The 17,157-nt window shown below is 38.9% G+C and overlaps 1 protein-coding gene across 1 annotated transcript in view; it reads left to right on the forward strand.

Annotated features, from left to right (window-relative positions):
- Positions 1 to 17,157, forward strand: part of dnah5 (dynein, axonemal, heavy chain 5) — a 337,850-nt gene that overhangs the window by 131,288 nt on the left and 189,405 nt on the right. The window contains exons 24-32 of the mRNA XM_043689617.1: positions 2,157 to 2,392; positions 2,979 to 3,197; positions 3,462 to 3,524; positions 5,376 to 5,614; positions 7,251 to 7,491; positions 8,675 to 8,874; positions 10,346 to 10,499; positions 12,302 to 12,465; positions 15,411 to 15,567. Of these exons, the coding sequence (XP_043545552.1) occupies positions 2,157 to 2,392; positions 2,979 to 3,197; positions 3,462 to 3,524; positions 5,376 to 5,614; positions 7,251 to 7,491; positions 8,675 to 8,874; positions 10,346 to 10,499; positions 12,302 to 12,465; positions 15,411 to 15,567 (1,673 nt within the window). The remainder of the gene's footprint in view (positions 1 to 2,156; positions 2,393 to 2,978; positions 3,198 to 3,461; positions 3,525 to 5,375; positions 5,615 to 7,250; positions 7,492 to 8,674; positions 8,875 to 10,345; positions 10,500 to 12,301; positions 12,466 to 15,410; positions 15,568 to 17,157) is intronic.

Raw genomic sequence — 17,157 nt, forward strand, 5'->3', positions numbered from 1 at the left:
TGATTATAAACCTGAGATGTCTCACTTAATATGTGAGTCGCTACTGGGAACAGACATTTGTAAGTGTCCCATTTTTGAGGCACTGTTCCTGGCAATTTTTTTAAAATCCCTGTTGCTTTTTTTGGATTGTCTGAAATTTCATCAATATTGTTCAGTAACAAAGAGACTCAAGTTAGTAGAGCACATTTTGGGTAAGAAATGTGATGTTTTTAATTCAATATGCATGTAATTACCATCATTTGAATTCCCCAACCATTCGCATCCTGAGGGTTATCATTAAGCAGGACAAAGGGCAAAACAACCCACTTGATTATCCTGTCTCCACAGACATGCATTCCATCGCTGATACTCACTAGGAGTAGGTAACTTATGCCATCGGCAAGATGCTCTATAGAAATCCTCCAAGGTTCCTTAGGTAGCATTTCCAAAACCATGATCACTAACATCAAGAAGGGTAAGAGCAGTTCCCTTCCTAACTACACATTATCCTGAATTGGAATTATATTGCCATTCCTTCAGTGTTGTTGGATAAAAATCCCAGAAGACCCTCTCTAATAGTTTTGTAGATACTATTACAGCAAATGGTTTGCAGTGGGTGAAGAAAGCAGCTCACCACTACCTCCACTGTGGCAAATAGGGATGGGCATTCAATGCTGGCCTTGGCCAGCCATGTTATGTCCCATGAATGAAAACAAAAAAGAACCAAAACAAATATTTTAGCTATGAGATTAGCTATGAGAGCAATTCAGAGGTTGGTAATTCCATGATGAGTAAGTCATTTCCTGATTGCCTGCAGATGCAAATCAGAAATGAAATGGATATCCTTTAACTGCTTGGACGAATGAAGTTCCAACAATAGTTGGTTTCTTCGACTGTCAGCAGTAGCGAAAAATAAATATTCTTGGTTTCCTGATGTTTTTGTCTTGTCAATGTTGGTACAGGGAGAGAGGGAGGACGAAAGAGGGAGGGAGACTGTTTACCTGCCTGCATTCAGTGTGCAGTCACCCCTGTTCGCCCCCCAGAAAACTGCTTGAAATCTAAGCTGGTTGTACATTCCATGCCTGTGGAAGTTATGTTTTCAGGCTTGATAATTATAGATGAACTTCCATCTTCAAAATGTGAGTGTTCTTTTAATGGCGCCAATCAAATGGGAGGTGGAAGAAGAGCTGACTGGTTTTGTTGCCTTTGGATAAAATGCTAATTTCAGCTCACTCTTCTCTTTGATCCACGTTGGTTTTGTGAGCCATGGCCAATCTGTGTGAGTCAAGTGATTCCGATTATGGTTTTTTGCAATTGATGGGATCAGGTTTACAAATATTGTGATTTAAAAAGCATTCATTCACAATTTTTTTCAAATAAATTTCGAGCATTAAGTTTAGAGCACCAATAACCCAATTTTGCAATGAGGAGTGAGAGAATTGTGCTCTGTATTGACCCCACAAAGTGTTTCCAATGAAAATATTAGCATCTGAGGCTGAGACTTCTCCATTTTCAACTTTACTTTTGTGCCTTCCATTGGGGATCTATAGCATCCAGCAACACGGTAAGCAGTACGTATGTTGATCAGCCATACAGATGGTGGAATTTTCACAGACTGCAAAAAAAAACTAAAATATAAACCTTATCTAAATTATCATGTAGGAAGTAAAATAATGATTGTGAACCCTCTGAGATGGAGTTAGGGGATAAATAAACAAATCATAATGGTGTTTTTAAATAAAAAGACATTGTTAGAAATTTTCAATCTTTATATGTTCTTCTAAGAAAATAACACAGCATAATTGTTTTCTAAGAGGCAGAAATCTTGTTCAGTAACCTGTTGCCTGTGTATAAAACTGGCATTTGCATTGTCCAAACTTTTGAAAAACAATCCAGTTTCGATTTTTAATTGATTTCTCAGCACTTTGGTCATGACATCATAAAATAAAATAATCTAACCCAAGTAGTATAGCCAATAAACTTAAGTCTGACTTGTGTTTTTACATGAGTCAGATTCAGACAAAGTGCAAATTTCAGTTGATGTGAAATAAAATCTAAATCCAGGTCTGAATATAGAAGGTGCATTTAATTGGTTCGCATGTTTTCCAAATCATCTGAAGCCTGTAATGTAATTTAATCCATCTAAGCAGAATATTAAAAGTTGTTGCATTTTTCAGCTGATCTCAAGATGGCACTAACTTCAGAAACCAAAGTTTGGATGATTGATTTGGGTCGACACTGCAATAAAAAGTATAGGACTGAGATGGAGAACGTTTTTACATTTATAGAGGAAGTCAGCAAAAAATTGAATCGGCCTATCAAGGATTTGGATGATATTAGAATAGCCATGGCTGCACTTAAAGAAATAAGAGAACAACAAATTTCCATTGACTTTCAAGTAGGACCCATCGAGGTAAACCTTTGTTTCGGTTTAGAAATTCTGTGTTCCCTTAACATAATGCTTCTATGAGAAAAACGGTCTAAATAATGTTGTTGAATGCTGATAGTTCTTAAGAACTATTCAGCATAGATTTATTTACTCATATTACCTGAAAATGTGCAGCATCTGTATTTATTTTTCTTCATTAGGAAGTTTTATAATTGTGTAATTTAAAGTGCCATCAGTAATTTTGGTGCAACAAAATTAAAAGAGGAGGCTTTTAGTTTGTTTCAGTGGCTGGTACAAATTATGTTGTCATCCTCCCCTTTTTACGTGATTTAGAAAGAGCAAATTGTTATTATAATGCTTTTTCACTGAGAACAAAATGATTTAATACATGTGAGTCACAAGTTGCTATTTGTGGTTCTCTGCTCACACTATTGCTGGACATTTTTATTGTGGTATCATTTTATGTGGACTATAAAGATTATAAAAATAATTCCATCATTCAATTTTTCCCTGTGTATTACTATTTGCAATTTTTTGTGCCCTGTGGCTATCCCTGCCCATTATATAAGATTGAATTATCCCATGAAAACTATTTCTGCTATTTTAATAGGAGTCCTATGCAATGTTAAACAAATATGAATTGCTTGTGGCTAAGGAAGAGATAGAGAAAGTAGACACGCTTCGCTACACTTGGGAAAAACTGCTGGTGCGTGCAAGTGAGATTCAGAATGAAATAGTTGCCCTACAGCCAAATTTCAGAGGAGAATTGATCAACAATGTGCAGACGTTCATTGATGACTGTAATGAGTTTTATGCAGATTATGAAAAGGTACGCTAAAACATCAATTAGAATAAGTGAATCAATGTTTGTTTTGCTGACTTAAATATATGTAAATATATTCAAAAGATTTGCTAATTTTCCATATTTTAGAAAGATGGAATAATTTATTTCAAACCATTTTTTTCTGAAAATAGCACTAAATGTTACATAGTAGTCACTTGTTGATCAATATTTTGAGACCTTGCCTATTAGAAAATTTTGTAATTTCGTGTTCACAACATCATTAGTAAGCCTTATTTCTGTTTACTATAGGAAGGACCAATGGTTATAGGCCTGGCACCACAGGATGCCAGTGACCGACTCATAATCTTTCAGGTATGTTCTCTTTGTTATGGTCATAGATATTATGAATGTTTTGCTAGATATTGCCCACAGCTTTCAAGATTGTATTGAACTTAATTTCATAAATCACTATGGTGTATTTTAAACTTTCAGACCATTGATTGATAGACCAGTCATGTACTTATTACATTGACTGTTGAGTCAGTATACAAATAAATGGACAGAGGATGTTAGGGAACAATACATTTTTACAAATTCCATTTCATTGTTCTGCAGAAGTGCAAGGTGAAAATATTGGATCCATCCCCAAATACAGTTTTGGGGCATTATAATATAAGACCAAACTGTGTTGGATCCTTCCAATGCAGACAGTAAGCAAATTTAATGTTGCCTGTTTATTGCTATTGTTCTATATGCAGTCAGTGCTAAATGTACTGTTGAATGCCTTCATGACTTAACAGGTTTTTGCAAGGCTAGCTCTAGTTATTGCTCAACTACATGGTGAGATACATGCAGTTAAAGGCACCCTTCACCATGGATTTCTGTTTGTGATCCTGCCTGAGATGTATACTTGCTCCATTCTGCTACCTCTTTGTATCCAGCTGTTTGTTGAGTTTCCTCAGGCAATGGTGGAAGACAAACTGGAGATCAAAATATCACCCTCTTGAGCCAGGAGGTGACATGATGTAAATAATCTCATGGTCTCAGTCATCCTCACAACTGATGAGTTGTCACCATCCTGTCCCGAGGCAGTAGATCTACCATAGGAAATGGAAGATTTCAGCTAGCACCCACAGTAAAACAGAAACATGTCACATTATTATTCAGTAAGTTTAAAGAAAATGAAGTGCTTTCAGAGGGGATTAGGGGAATGCTGCCTCTTACAGAGAGCCATTCTGCTTTTCCATTTCCTTCCTCTGTTAACAGCTTATGGTTCTTTGTGTTGCCTCTGATCAGTTTCCTGGTCATGCAGCAGGCCAGGATGGGGATGCATATTTCACTGGGATCAAGTTGTCTGTGCAGAACCCTTGAAGTCAGAGCCTAGGGCTTCATCATGTTCCACCCCACGTTCTGCCATCTTCAGCAACTCGAAATAAGAATGCCAACCACCACTTGCTGCTTAGCAACAGTCAGTGGAAATCATTCAGCATCTAACCTGATTAGGTGAGATTCCATACAATGTGGGAACAAACCCTTCGGCCCACACTGATCCTGCAAGGGTAACCCACTCAGACCCGTGTCCCTCTGATTAATGCATCTAACACTATGGGCAATTTAGCATGGCCAATTCACCTGACCTGCACATCTTTGGACTGTGGGAGGAAACCGGAGCACCCAGAGGAAAACCACGCAGACAATGGGAGAATGTGCAAACTCCACACAGATAGTTGCCTGAGGCTGGAATCGAACCTGGGATCCTGGTGCCGTGAGGCAACAATGCTAACCACTGGGTCACCATGTCGCCCCTAGTAGTTTGGTAGATGGTAGTTTGTAATGCATTTAAGTAACACTAATCCATCCTGTGAGTGAATGCATGACTGTAAGGTTAAGAAAAACTATTAGCTGGAGCATTCAACTTAAAATGGCACTGCTGATGTTAAATTAGTTGAATTATGTCATAATTCTCTTCTTTGCATACTCCCTACATCAGAACTCGTGACTACCAAAAACGATTTCGGGCATAGTCTGCATTGGAATGGCCCATGCGCATGTTCAGTGCTAGTTTGGTACCAAGTTTGCTCATGGACATTACCGAAAGTTGTCATAATGGCCTTTGTCTGTAGCATTTGTATTGCTGACTCAGAGGGGAATTGTTTTTTTACCACATGTATTGATCGTCAAATCATTAATATTTAGGACTTGTGTATTTTGTTTTGCTACCAGAATAAATTTGACAACCTGTTTCGTAAGTACATCACATATACAGGTGGTGAGGAGCTGTTTGGCTTGTCTGTCACTGAGTATCCCCAGCTGCTGGAAATAAGGAAACAGTTGGCTTTACTCCAAAAGCTATATGGATTGTATAACAATGTGATCAATACAGTCAATAGTTACTATGACATCCTGTGGTCAGAGGTCAACATTGAAAAAATCAACAACGAGCTTATGGAATTTCAGACCAGGTAAATATTAGTTTTTGGAGTAACTGATGTTTTTGTCCCCTGAAAATGTTCATTGTGCTGTCATTTTAAATTTGCAGGCTTCTGTTCATGCATATAAGAGTTTCTAACATATTGTTAAACAAGTTATTCATTTAGCTGCAGATATTCTGCTTTTTTCGTTGTTCAGAGTCTTCAGGAACTAAATTATCTGTTTTTTGCTTCTGACCTCATATGCTTTAAATCACATGGACTGCTTAATTCTGTCTGCATAATATTCTTTACATCTGCCTTTACATCAGGTGATTTGCTGCTCTAATCCTCAACAGGCTTTCATCACTTTAACAATTAATACTCCAGTGCTACCCCAATACTTGTAATCTTCCACCATTCATAAGTTCTAGTCTCCATTTCTGTCCTAATCAATCCTATTGTACATCCACATTAAACTTTGTCCTGCAATTGCTTGCAGTTTTCAGCAGTGTGCATGACACTCACTAGAATTCCCTATAAGATCTTTTTTTGCTGTCAAGTCTTCGTTCTTAAATAAGTCTTTGATTGCTCCTAGTTAAATTTTATTGGCTTGGAGTCCATTTTCCCCTGTGTCTCTGTGAAGCACACAGGCACACGTCTTACATTAAAAGGACTATAAAAATCAAAGTTGTCATTCTTGAAAGATCATGAAGATGGTTGGTGTTGCAATTAAATGTCACATTACGAGATGAGTATGTCTCCTGCAAATGTCCATGGTGTAATTTGTATTGAAAATGAAACTGTATTTATAATGTGAAGCAGTATACTTTAATGACATGTATATCTTGTCCTCTAATTGCTAACCATAATAGTGATTGTTTGATCTTCTTTTAAATTTGTAGCATAGTAAAGAATAAGGCTCCTATAAATCTAATAGTAGAGCTAAACAATGGCACCGGCTGGCTCTGTTTGTGTTTCACTTTTGATCAATGAGGACTACAGGAGATGAGTTACTGGTTAGATGCAGAACAATTCAAAGAAATTATTTTAATGGAGAATCTCAGAAATTCAATATTTTAAAAATCTTGCTGCTTACTCCCTGCGCTGTTAGAATATTTTTCTTCCTTATGACATGATTCTTAGGCTGTTGCTGTTGCTGCAAGAAGTACAAACACACCATTGACTAAAAGTCAAATTACTTCCATAGCCATTCTGATCAATCAGGCCAGAATTGCAATGTTTTACATTATGGCTCGGTTTCATTAACTTGCAATATATTTTAAAATAAAATAATTTCTTTCGCTTAGAAGACGCTAGGGTTATCATTTCAGTCAGAAGATCTTTTAGCTTGTTTTACAATAAACTCCTAAAAGACACATTGATGATATAGTTGAGAACAAGCTCTATTTGGCATCCTGGCATGATGCTTCACCTCTCCATATTTGGATTGAATGCCCTGTTGGATAATCAAATGGCCAGAAATCCAAATTCTGGATAGATGGGAATCTGCAAGCATTCTCCTTTTTTACTTTGAAACAAAATGTGACAACAAAAATATTTGAACTATAATCTCAAGAACTTTTTTATGGCTGTGATATTATAAGTAGCAATCTAAAATTATAAACATATTTTTAAGTGTTTCTGACTGTGTACAAATTATGGCTCAGTTTTCTTTTCGGTGTTTCAGATGCCGTAGGCTTCCTCGGGCTTTGAAAGAATGGAAAGCGTTCCTCGATCTGAAGCAAACTGTTGATGATTTCAGTGAGTGCTGTCCACTCCTGGAGCATATGTCAAACAAGGCGATGATGTTACGGCATTGGAAAAGAATTTCAGAAACCACAGGACACCATTTTGATGTCGAAAGTGAAACTTTCAAGCTCAGAAACATAATGGAAGCCTCAATACTGAAATATAAAGAGGAAATTGAGGTATTAGTTGTATGCTTAAAAAGTGGAATACTTTTGTAATATGCATATTCTAAGAGAACAATATGAATATTATAAATTCAGTGTTGGATACCACTTATACGGTCTGATTAAAAAATATAGAGCATGGGCAGTTCTTAAGATCAGCTGTCGGAGATATCTTTTCATGCTTTGAATACACAGTTTTCTGGCATTATACTTTTATAGTATTTGACAAATGCCGTGTACTATATCCATTAATTTTCCCAATTATCTTTATTGTATCTCCTTTCAGTTAAGTTTTCCAGGTTTTTACGAAAGATAGAATGAGATTGGAAGAAGCTCCATTGTCAACATAATGCTAGTTACAACATGAAAAATATAAATAATTCGATCCTTACATATTTATGAAAAAGATGAAGTATCTGACAACGTTTAGTCAAGGAACTAAAACATATTCTGAATTTTGGATTTTACTATGATTATAGTGCTTAAACATAAAATTTTTCATAATGCTCTCTTGTGGTCATTGGTGACTTAGATTGACCAAGTTTACTCAAAGGTTTCATTGACATAAAAACACCAGAGCCTAAACTATGAAAGATTGTAATGATTCATGTGCAAGTGGGATAGTGATATTGGCATTGGATTTTCACTGCTTTATATTATTACTGGTGAACAGGGATAGGCTTGTTTTCTCCATCTATGGAATCACTAACTTTCATTGTGTTTAGCTGGGCTTATGGAATCCAGGAAGGACTCTTTAGTGAAATATTTGGAAGGGCACTGCTGCAGTGCTGTTGTATGTGTACTAATCCTGGTTTACAGTAGCATCAGTGAAGCCCTGGAATATGTAAACTATTTCTCAATTAACCACAATTTAGTTTGTGGGCTATGAAGACCAGGGTGCTAACTTGAAAATATATTTGACAAATAGATAACACTTCAGTTTCTTGAAGGAAGTCTATATTATCAACTGTTTGCAGATGTCATGCCCAGTGTCCACATAATTGCCATTCTTTTTAAACGTAAGCTCTTTAAAATTGAAGCGAAAATTAGAAAGTGTAATTATGCATATTTGAATAATATTAATTGCGTAACAGTTGTTTCTTATTTATATATTTTTTGCACTTAAAATTTCTCACAAACTGGCAAGATCTTCCAGTTGAAGCATCATGATGGCAGCTGTCGGTTTTGTTCCTTGTAGGACATTTGCATTAGTGCAGTGAAGGAAAAAGACATTGAGCAGAAACTGAAGCAGGTTATAGCAGAATGGGATAGCAAAACGTTCACTTTTGCAAGCTTCAAAACACGTGGCGAGCTTTTACTGAGGGGAGACAGTACAGCAGAAATCATTGCCAACATGGATGACAGTCTGATGATCTTGGGTTCACTGTTGAGCAACAGGTAAGCAGTGCGTAGATGCCTTACACATAACTTTGTCTCTGACAATCATAAAAACAGATTTGCATGGCTTGATTTATATATTTTTATCAAATAATTACGTAACAGTCCGATTCACCCAAAGAGCAGAAATGGTTGTTGGATTGCTGCTGCATCTTTAGATGTCCCTAAGCTGATTAGATTACTTACAGCGTGGAAACAGGCCCTTCGGCCCAACAAGTCCACACCGACCCGCCACCCACCCAGACCCATTCTCCTACATTTACCCCTTCACCTAACACTACGGGCAATTTAGCACGGGCAATTCACCTAACCTGCACATTTTTGGACTGTGGGAGGAAACCAGAGCACCCGGAGAAACCTACGCAGACACGGGGAGAACGTGCAAACTCCACACAGTCAGTCACCTGAGGCAAGAATTGAAACAAGATCTCTGGCGCTGTGAAGAAGCAGTGCTAACCACTATGCCACCGTGCCACCCACATGTTGCTCTGTGTTGCTACTGGGATTTTTCAATCCTGACTGTCCCAGAAATGTGGAGTCAGCATTCTCAGGGAACTTGGTCGGATTGTAACGGAGTTGGGGAAGACAAGACATGCCCCCTTTTATTGGCACAAGCTGCTGCATTATGTTAAATATCTAGCCTGTGTGTAAATGAATTCATGTCTCTGAATGAATGGATGTGTATGAATGAATGAGAAAGTGTAGAAGTAGTTGAGTGAAGTGGGTGGTTGAGTGAGGTGGTTAAAAAGATGAAGTTGATGGGTAAATTGGGTAGATGGTAGGTGCATGAAGTGTACAGTATTCAGTGCAGGCAGGGTTACTGGTTCGGTAAGGGGGATTGGTGGTTGTGGAGTTGGCTTGATAATAGCGTGGTTGGGAAATGTTAACCTGGAGCTCAGGGTGATAGTTGAGTGGACAACAGGGACGGTCAAGAGGTAGCTAGTGATGTTGGAGACATAATCTAGAGGTCATGAGCGTGGTCAAGTGATCAGGGAAAGAGCGTAGTCGGGGATCTGGGTGGGCGATTTTGTGCGTGTGGTGGATGCCATTAGCTATTTAGGAATTAGACTTAGTTTTACTGTCTAACGATCTCTGGACATATATTCAGGTAAGTGCATCAGCTATGTTCCAACTCTCCCTGACTCTAGCTTGGTGTTCAAGACATTCATGGGGAGCCCAGGGATGCAGATTATTTGCTCACTGGATATTGAAACTGCCTGGCCAATTCTCACTGAGGTTTTTACATCTAAACTTCCAAAGGGTCCTGAAGTGTATCTCAGTGGTACAGAATGTTTGATCTCTTCTGATATTCGCGAATTGGAAGATTTGGCCGAATGTAAATAAATCCTTTCAACAAATATTCATATATTTTAAAATTATCGATAACATGGATGGGGAAGCCAAGTAATTCTGCAATTGTTCCTTTTGATGTATTTCATTTGCTTGTGTTGTGCTTTTTATTTTATGTCAGGTACAATACTCCTTTCAAGGCACAGATTCAGAAATGGGTCCACAATCTATCTAACACAACAGATATTATTGAGAACTGGATGACTGTGCAGAACTTGTGGATTTATTTGGAAGCTGTATTTGTAGGTGGAGACATTGCTAAACAACTCCCAAAGGTATGAAAGTGACTAGTTGGAGTTTTATTTAAATGAAATCCATTGCATCCCCAAAATTGAGATGAAATTCAATTTTCTTTGGAAGCTATCAAAGTCAGTGACACGCAAGTTCACCAAAAGAAATGAAATGCAGTGGACAAAACTAATAATTAATTATTCATTAATTAATCATTATTAATCTAATCCATATGAATTGTAATAACTCAGGAAGCCCTACTAGAAAAGAACATTGTTTGTTGTTGATCACCAAAATAGAGCCACTACTCTTGCCATACATAGGCTAGCTCCAGTTCTGCAAACCCATTCCTGTTAGTGATTCCCCATTAACCTTGTCAGGGTTATCATAGGAATGTACTATTGACAGAGAAGCTACTCTATTTTAGGTGCTAATTTCTATAACATTGCACTCCACCAAGTGTTCTGAAGTACATACAACTGTTTTATGGAGTATTGACATGGTAATATTATTTTTTTTTCATATGGATGAGTGTGCCTTCTTTGTCCCATTGTGCTTGGTGAGTAATTAATCTGGGTAGGAACCAATCTTGAATGAGTCCTTTTGCACCATGCAGCATATTAGTGCTGTTTGCTACTGTCTTGTGGCCAAGATATGCACTTATAAATTACATTGCTAAATGCAAGAATATTTTTGTAAGAATTCTAGATGGGATTCTTTAACTTCCCTCACCACCTATCACAGATTAAAAAAATAATAGGTAAAGATTGTTCTGAAAATCACATGACAACAAGATTAGAAAAAGATTAACTCAAGCAGAGGGAGAGCAAATATCTCAATGAATAGATTCCCTACAGTGTGGAAACAGGCCCTTCGGCCCAACAACTCCACACCGACCCTTCGAAGAGTAACCCACCCAGACCCATTTCCCTCTAACTAATGCACCTAACACTATGGACAATTTAGCATGGCCAATTCACCTGAACTTCACATCTTTGGACTGTGGAAGGAAACTGGAGCACCCGGAGGAAACCCATGCAGACACGGGGAGAATGTGCAAACTCCACACAGGCAGACACCTGACGTCTGGATTCAAACCTGGGACCCTGGTGCTGTGAGGCAGCAGTGCTAACCACTGAGCCACTGTGCCGCCCAGAGTTACAAAGCAGAAAAGAAAGGAAATATAGGAAAGGAAATATAAGGAAGTTTGTGCTTCCAAATAAACTATTGGACTGTAACCTGGTGTTGTGTGATTTTTAACTTTGTGCACCCCAGTTCAACACCGGCACCTCCACATCAGGATTGATAGAGGTCAACAGCACAGAAAAAGGCCCTTCAGCCCAGTGTGTCACGCTGATCAAAAACAACTGCCTAATTATTCTAATTCCATTAGCCTGTGCCTGGCCCATAGTCTTGTATGCCTTGGCATTGCATGTGTTCATCTAAGTACTTCCAAAATGTTATGAGTATTCCAAAATACTTCCTGCCTCTACCGTATTTTCAGGCAGAGAGTTCCAGATGCCCATCACCCACTGGGTGAAAATAATTTCCCTCACATCTTCTGTAAACCTTTGGCCCTTACCTTAAATCTCTGCCCCCTGGTCATTGATCCCTCCATCAAGGGGAAATGCTTCTTCCGGTCTACCCAGTCTATGCCCTTTATAATTTTATATATCTCAATCATGTCCTCTCTCAGTATCTTCGCCAACCCAACTGAAAACAAGAGAAGGATGTCAAGAAACATTGGTTGGTTAATCTCTGATATTGTGAATATTACATAGGGATGTGCAAATGGCACAATTGCTAAAACTATTTTGTTTTCAATCTCATTGCACCCTGATTAAAGGAAGCCAAACGTTTTTCCAACATTGACAAATCTTGGGTGAAGATCATGACTCGGGCACGTGAGACTCCAAGTGTAGTGCAGTGCTGTGTAGGTGATGAAACCATGGGACAACTTTTACCACATTTGCTGGAGCAGTTGGAAATCTGTCAGAAGTCTTTGACTGGGTAAGGTTCAACCCATGACCTGCTGTTGCCAACACAGATATAGGCAGGTCTGTTCCAGTCAAATGATTTAGGCCAGATTTTGAAGTTTGATATCTGACTCAATTCTTTGAAACAAACTCAAGATTATATGTAGTTCATTTATTGTCCATAATCATGTGAATGTGATTTAATTTTTTTCTAGTTCATAGTTTAGCTTCTAAAAATATTATATGTAAAATTAGTTCATTTAAATTTGAAATGTTAAATAATAGAACTTTTTCTATACAACATATTTTTGACAAGTTATCTCTAGTTGAATGAAAATCTCTTTATCAAACTTTAATCTTCACTTTGTTAGAAATAGACTTTAAATGCTATGGTTAATTTTGTTTTCCTTCCCTAGTCTGCCCTTATTCCTATTGCCACTTTTATGTCTCCATAACTTAAAATTCTTCTTTTGTGCTTTTGAATTCTTGAAGTGTTCTACTATTAGGCCTGGATTTCATCTGAAAAGAGATGTGCTGTGTCTAGTCATGAGCATCTGGCTTGTGAGTACTAACATGTTAGGATGGACATTTCCCCAAGCGATGGTACAAACCAGAAATTGCAACCTTAGATACGTGTTGCATGGCCTGTGTGATCGTCGGTCCAATTGTATTGACTATTTTGAGCATCAAGCTGTATGTGTAATACACACTTGATGAGCTACCATCCATTTTGAGCTGCTGGCAAAGACTAGATTAGAGTAGATTCCCTACAGTGTGGAAACAGGGCCTTCACCCCAACAAGTCCACACCAGAGCCATTCCCCCCCTGACTAATGCACCTAACACTACGGGCAATTTAGCATGGTCACTTCATCTTTGTGACTGTGGGAGGAAACCAGAGCACCCGGAGAAAACCCACGCAAACACTGGGAGAATGTGCAAACTCCACACAGACAGTTGCCCAAGGCGGGAATTGAACGCGGGTCCCTGGTGCTGTTAGGCAGCAGTGCTAACCACTGAGCCACCGTGCCAGTAGTTTCCACTCTCACGTTCCCATGTCATTTGATTTTGATAAAACTGTCATTTTTTAATGAGATTGGAAATTTGTAAATGGTCTAGAGTTTCACACTGTTTACATTTATTGTACCTTTGCTATAGTCTTGTAACAAATCGCAACTTGCCAACTGTGATAGATGGGATTCCTGCAGATTTCCAAATACTGCAAAGCTTTCAACAGCCTACAATCTTCCTGCGGAGGATCAATCTTGGGTGGTTACACGTTACTTGACTTTATAATAATTATGATATGGGAGATTCAAGATGGTGGCAGTCTGAACAGTCTGCTATGTTGGGCTCTGTACCATATCCCAGGCAAGGTGGGCTCCTACTCCCACCCACCCCCACACCGTTAGTCACCCCTGAGGAAAGTTTGTAGTATAAAGTAGGTAGAGCACCTGAAGCCCCTTTAAATTAGGATTTGGAAGATCTGGAGCTGAAATGAAAACATCTAAGGAAAGGGAGCAAGGGGACTGCAGCAGGCAGGGCACACCTTTACTACTTCGGGCACACCTGCAACCGTTGCCTCGGCTCCCGCGGCAGTGCCTTTAAATTCAGTGGAACAGCAGCATCTACTCATGGAGTTTGCAAAAGTCTGTGAAAGAATCAAGGGAGTGCTGGAGCCGATTACTGACAAAGCATGAGCAGGAGATCCAGGCTCTGGATCAGCGCGTTAGAATCAGTGGAACAAAGGACCGCGGCCTTGGAGGCCGCGATGGAGAGCTCCGAGGGGTGAGTCTGAACCTTGGAAGGCCAGGTTCGGGTCCTGCTGGAAAGTAGACGACCTTGAAAACTGAGGTTGGAGAAAAGATTTACGGATCATGGGTCTTCTGGATCGTGAGGAGGGTGAAAACCTTGCTGAATTTCTCAGAAGGTGGCTACTGGAATTGCTGGGGCTGGAAATCGAGTTGGACCGGGTGAGTGTGGAGCTGGCCCACCGGATCGCGATGCGCAGGTACAGGCTGGTCCTGCGTCCTCGCCCAGTCCTAGTACAACTCCAGTATTACAAGGAAAAGCAATTAATAGTAGAAACAGCCAGAAGACTAGGAGGACATCCACAGGCTTTGGTTTATAAAGGTTTGAGGATAATTTGTTTTATGACTTTTCTAGGGCCATAATTATGAAAAGGTAGATCTTTGATGTTGTTCGGAAAAAAAATTAAGAGATTTAATCATTCAATATTCTGTGAGGTACTTGGCGGGGTTATGTTTCAATTATGGGGGAGCTGTCTACAACTTTGACCCAGTGGAAAAAGTAAAAGAAGTTTTGAACTCGCTGAAATAATAGACTTTGACCAAGGGGAAAAGAGGAAAAGATGTGTACAGACAATGGCATAATATATATTTTTTTATCTTCTCTTTCTTTGTCCTTTTCCCTTTTGGGTTCTTGGGCCTTATAGGCTTGGTATTGCCTTGGTGTATAAGACGTGCTGGTCCTTTCTAAATTACATAAACATGTATCTGTCAGCAGTACTGATTAAGGCCTTTATATAGCCATGAGGGCCATATATGGTGGTCCAGGCATTCGGGGGGTGGGAGGCGGAGAAGACGCCTAGTAAGTACGGGTATAATACCTGTTGCTGCCATGGAGGTGTGGCAAGTGGAATAATGTAACGTAGTGCAATGTAACGTATTTAATCTGAGTGGATTGTAATTTTATTTAATGCTATTTTGTTTAATTTGAGTTTATTTGAATTTGGGTTAAGTAAATATGAGACATCTGAATCTTGAAGAGTAGTAGGCAGTTTATTGTTAACATTACTGTAATACAATAGTACGATATTATTTCTACTTTTCTGTACTTTTATAACTTTTCGGGTTTTTTTTCGTGAAAGAGTGAAACATTTTTCAATAAATATATACATTAAAAAAATTATGATATGGATGCTTGATATTTTCGCTTTGGTTATCTTGTTGTGTTACAGGTACCTTGAAAAGAAACGACTGCTTTTTCCACGGTTCTTTTTTGTATCTGATCCAGCACTTCTCGAAATTCTCGGTCAGGCTTCGGATTCTCATACTATTCAAGCACACCTATTAAATGTTTTTGATAACATCAAAACCGCTCACTTCCATGATAGGGTAAGGCACAGAACAAATAAGTTGACTGAATTAGATTCTTGCTTTCTATTGTTTCGTGTTAAGAGAAAATTGAGATTAGTTCTGCAATTTTTTAAAAATTAGGGCATTAGAGGGTAGGTAGTCCACTATTGTGCTCAGACACTGTAATCACCTGGTGTAGTGCAAAAAGGAAAATCAAGCCAAGAGGATAACTGGTATTTAATAAAACCTAACAGATTTATGTCCATTTATTTAAAAGAACTTAAAATTGAAGAGAATACATTAAGCATTTGCTGCTGGTGCCTCAGAAAACCAAACAATATATGGCATACAGAGACATGGGAAATCTGTGCTAGGACACAATCTAAACTCCAGGATCAATTTGAAATTCACAATCGCTAAATTAATTATGAGCTCATTGAGAACTAATTTAATGTTACAATCCCCCTGGAAACCAAACACCTTTTAAAAAAAGGTATTTTAATTTGAGTGATTGTCCTAAAAAGACCATATACAGGAAAGTCCCTGTTATCTGTAGTTCTCAGACAATCAATAGACAATAGGTGCCCTTCGAGCCTGCACCACCATTCAATATGATCATGGTTGATCATCCTAAATCAGTATCCTGTTCCTGCCTTTTCTCCATAACCCTTGATTCCACTATCCTTGAGAGATCTATCCAACTCTTTCTTAAATGAATCCAGAGACTGGGCCTCCACTGCCCTCTGGGGCAGAGCATTCCACACAGCCACCACTCTCTGGGTGAAGAAGTTTCTCCTCATCTCTATTCAAAATGGTCTACCCCGTATTTTTAAGCTGTGTCCTCTGGTTCGGCACTCACCCATCAGCGGAAACATGTTTCCTGCCTCCAGAGTATCCAATCCTTTAATAATCTTATATGTCTCAATCAGATCCCCTCTCAGTCTTCTAAACTCAAGGGCATACAAGCCAAGTTGCTCCAGTCTTTCAGAGTAAGGTAGTCCCGCCATTCCAGGAATTGACCTCGTGAACCTACGCTGCACTCCCTCAATAGCCTGAATGTCTTTCCTCAAATTTGGACCAGAACTGCACACAATACTCCAGGTGTGGTCTCACCAGGGCCCTGTACAGCTGCAGAAGAACCTCTTTGCTTCTATACTCAATCCCTCTTGTTATGAAGGCCAGCATGCTATTAGCCTTCTTCACTACCTACTGTACCTGCATGCTTACCTTCATTGACTGGTGTACAAGAACACCCAGATTCTTTTGTACTGCCTCTTTACCTAAATTGATTCCATTTAGGTAGTAATCTGCCTTCCTGTTCTTGCCACCAAAGTGGATAACAATACATTTATTCACATTAAACTGCATCTGCCATGTATCTGACCACTCACCTAACCTGTCCAGGTCACCCTGTAATCTCCTAACATCCTCCTCACATTTCACCCTGCCACCCAGCTTAGTATCATCAGCAAATTTGCTAATGTTATTACTAATACCATCTTCTATATCATTAACATACATTGTAAAAAGCTGCAGTCCCAGCACTGATCCCTGTGGTACCCCACTGGCCCATTCCAAAATGGAGCCATTTATCACTACTCTTTGTTTCCTGTCAGACAACCAACTTTC

The sequence above is a fragment of the Chiloscyllium plagiosum genome, chromosome 5 (genome assembly GCF_004010195.1).
Source record: "Chiloscyllium plagiosum isolate BGI_BamShark_2017 chromosome 5, ASM401019v2, whole genome shotgun sequence".
Classification (NCBI taxonomy): Eukaryota; Metazoa; Chordata; class Chondrichthyes; order Orectolobiformes; family Hemiscylliidae; genus Chiloscyllium; species Chiloscyllium plagiosum.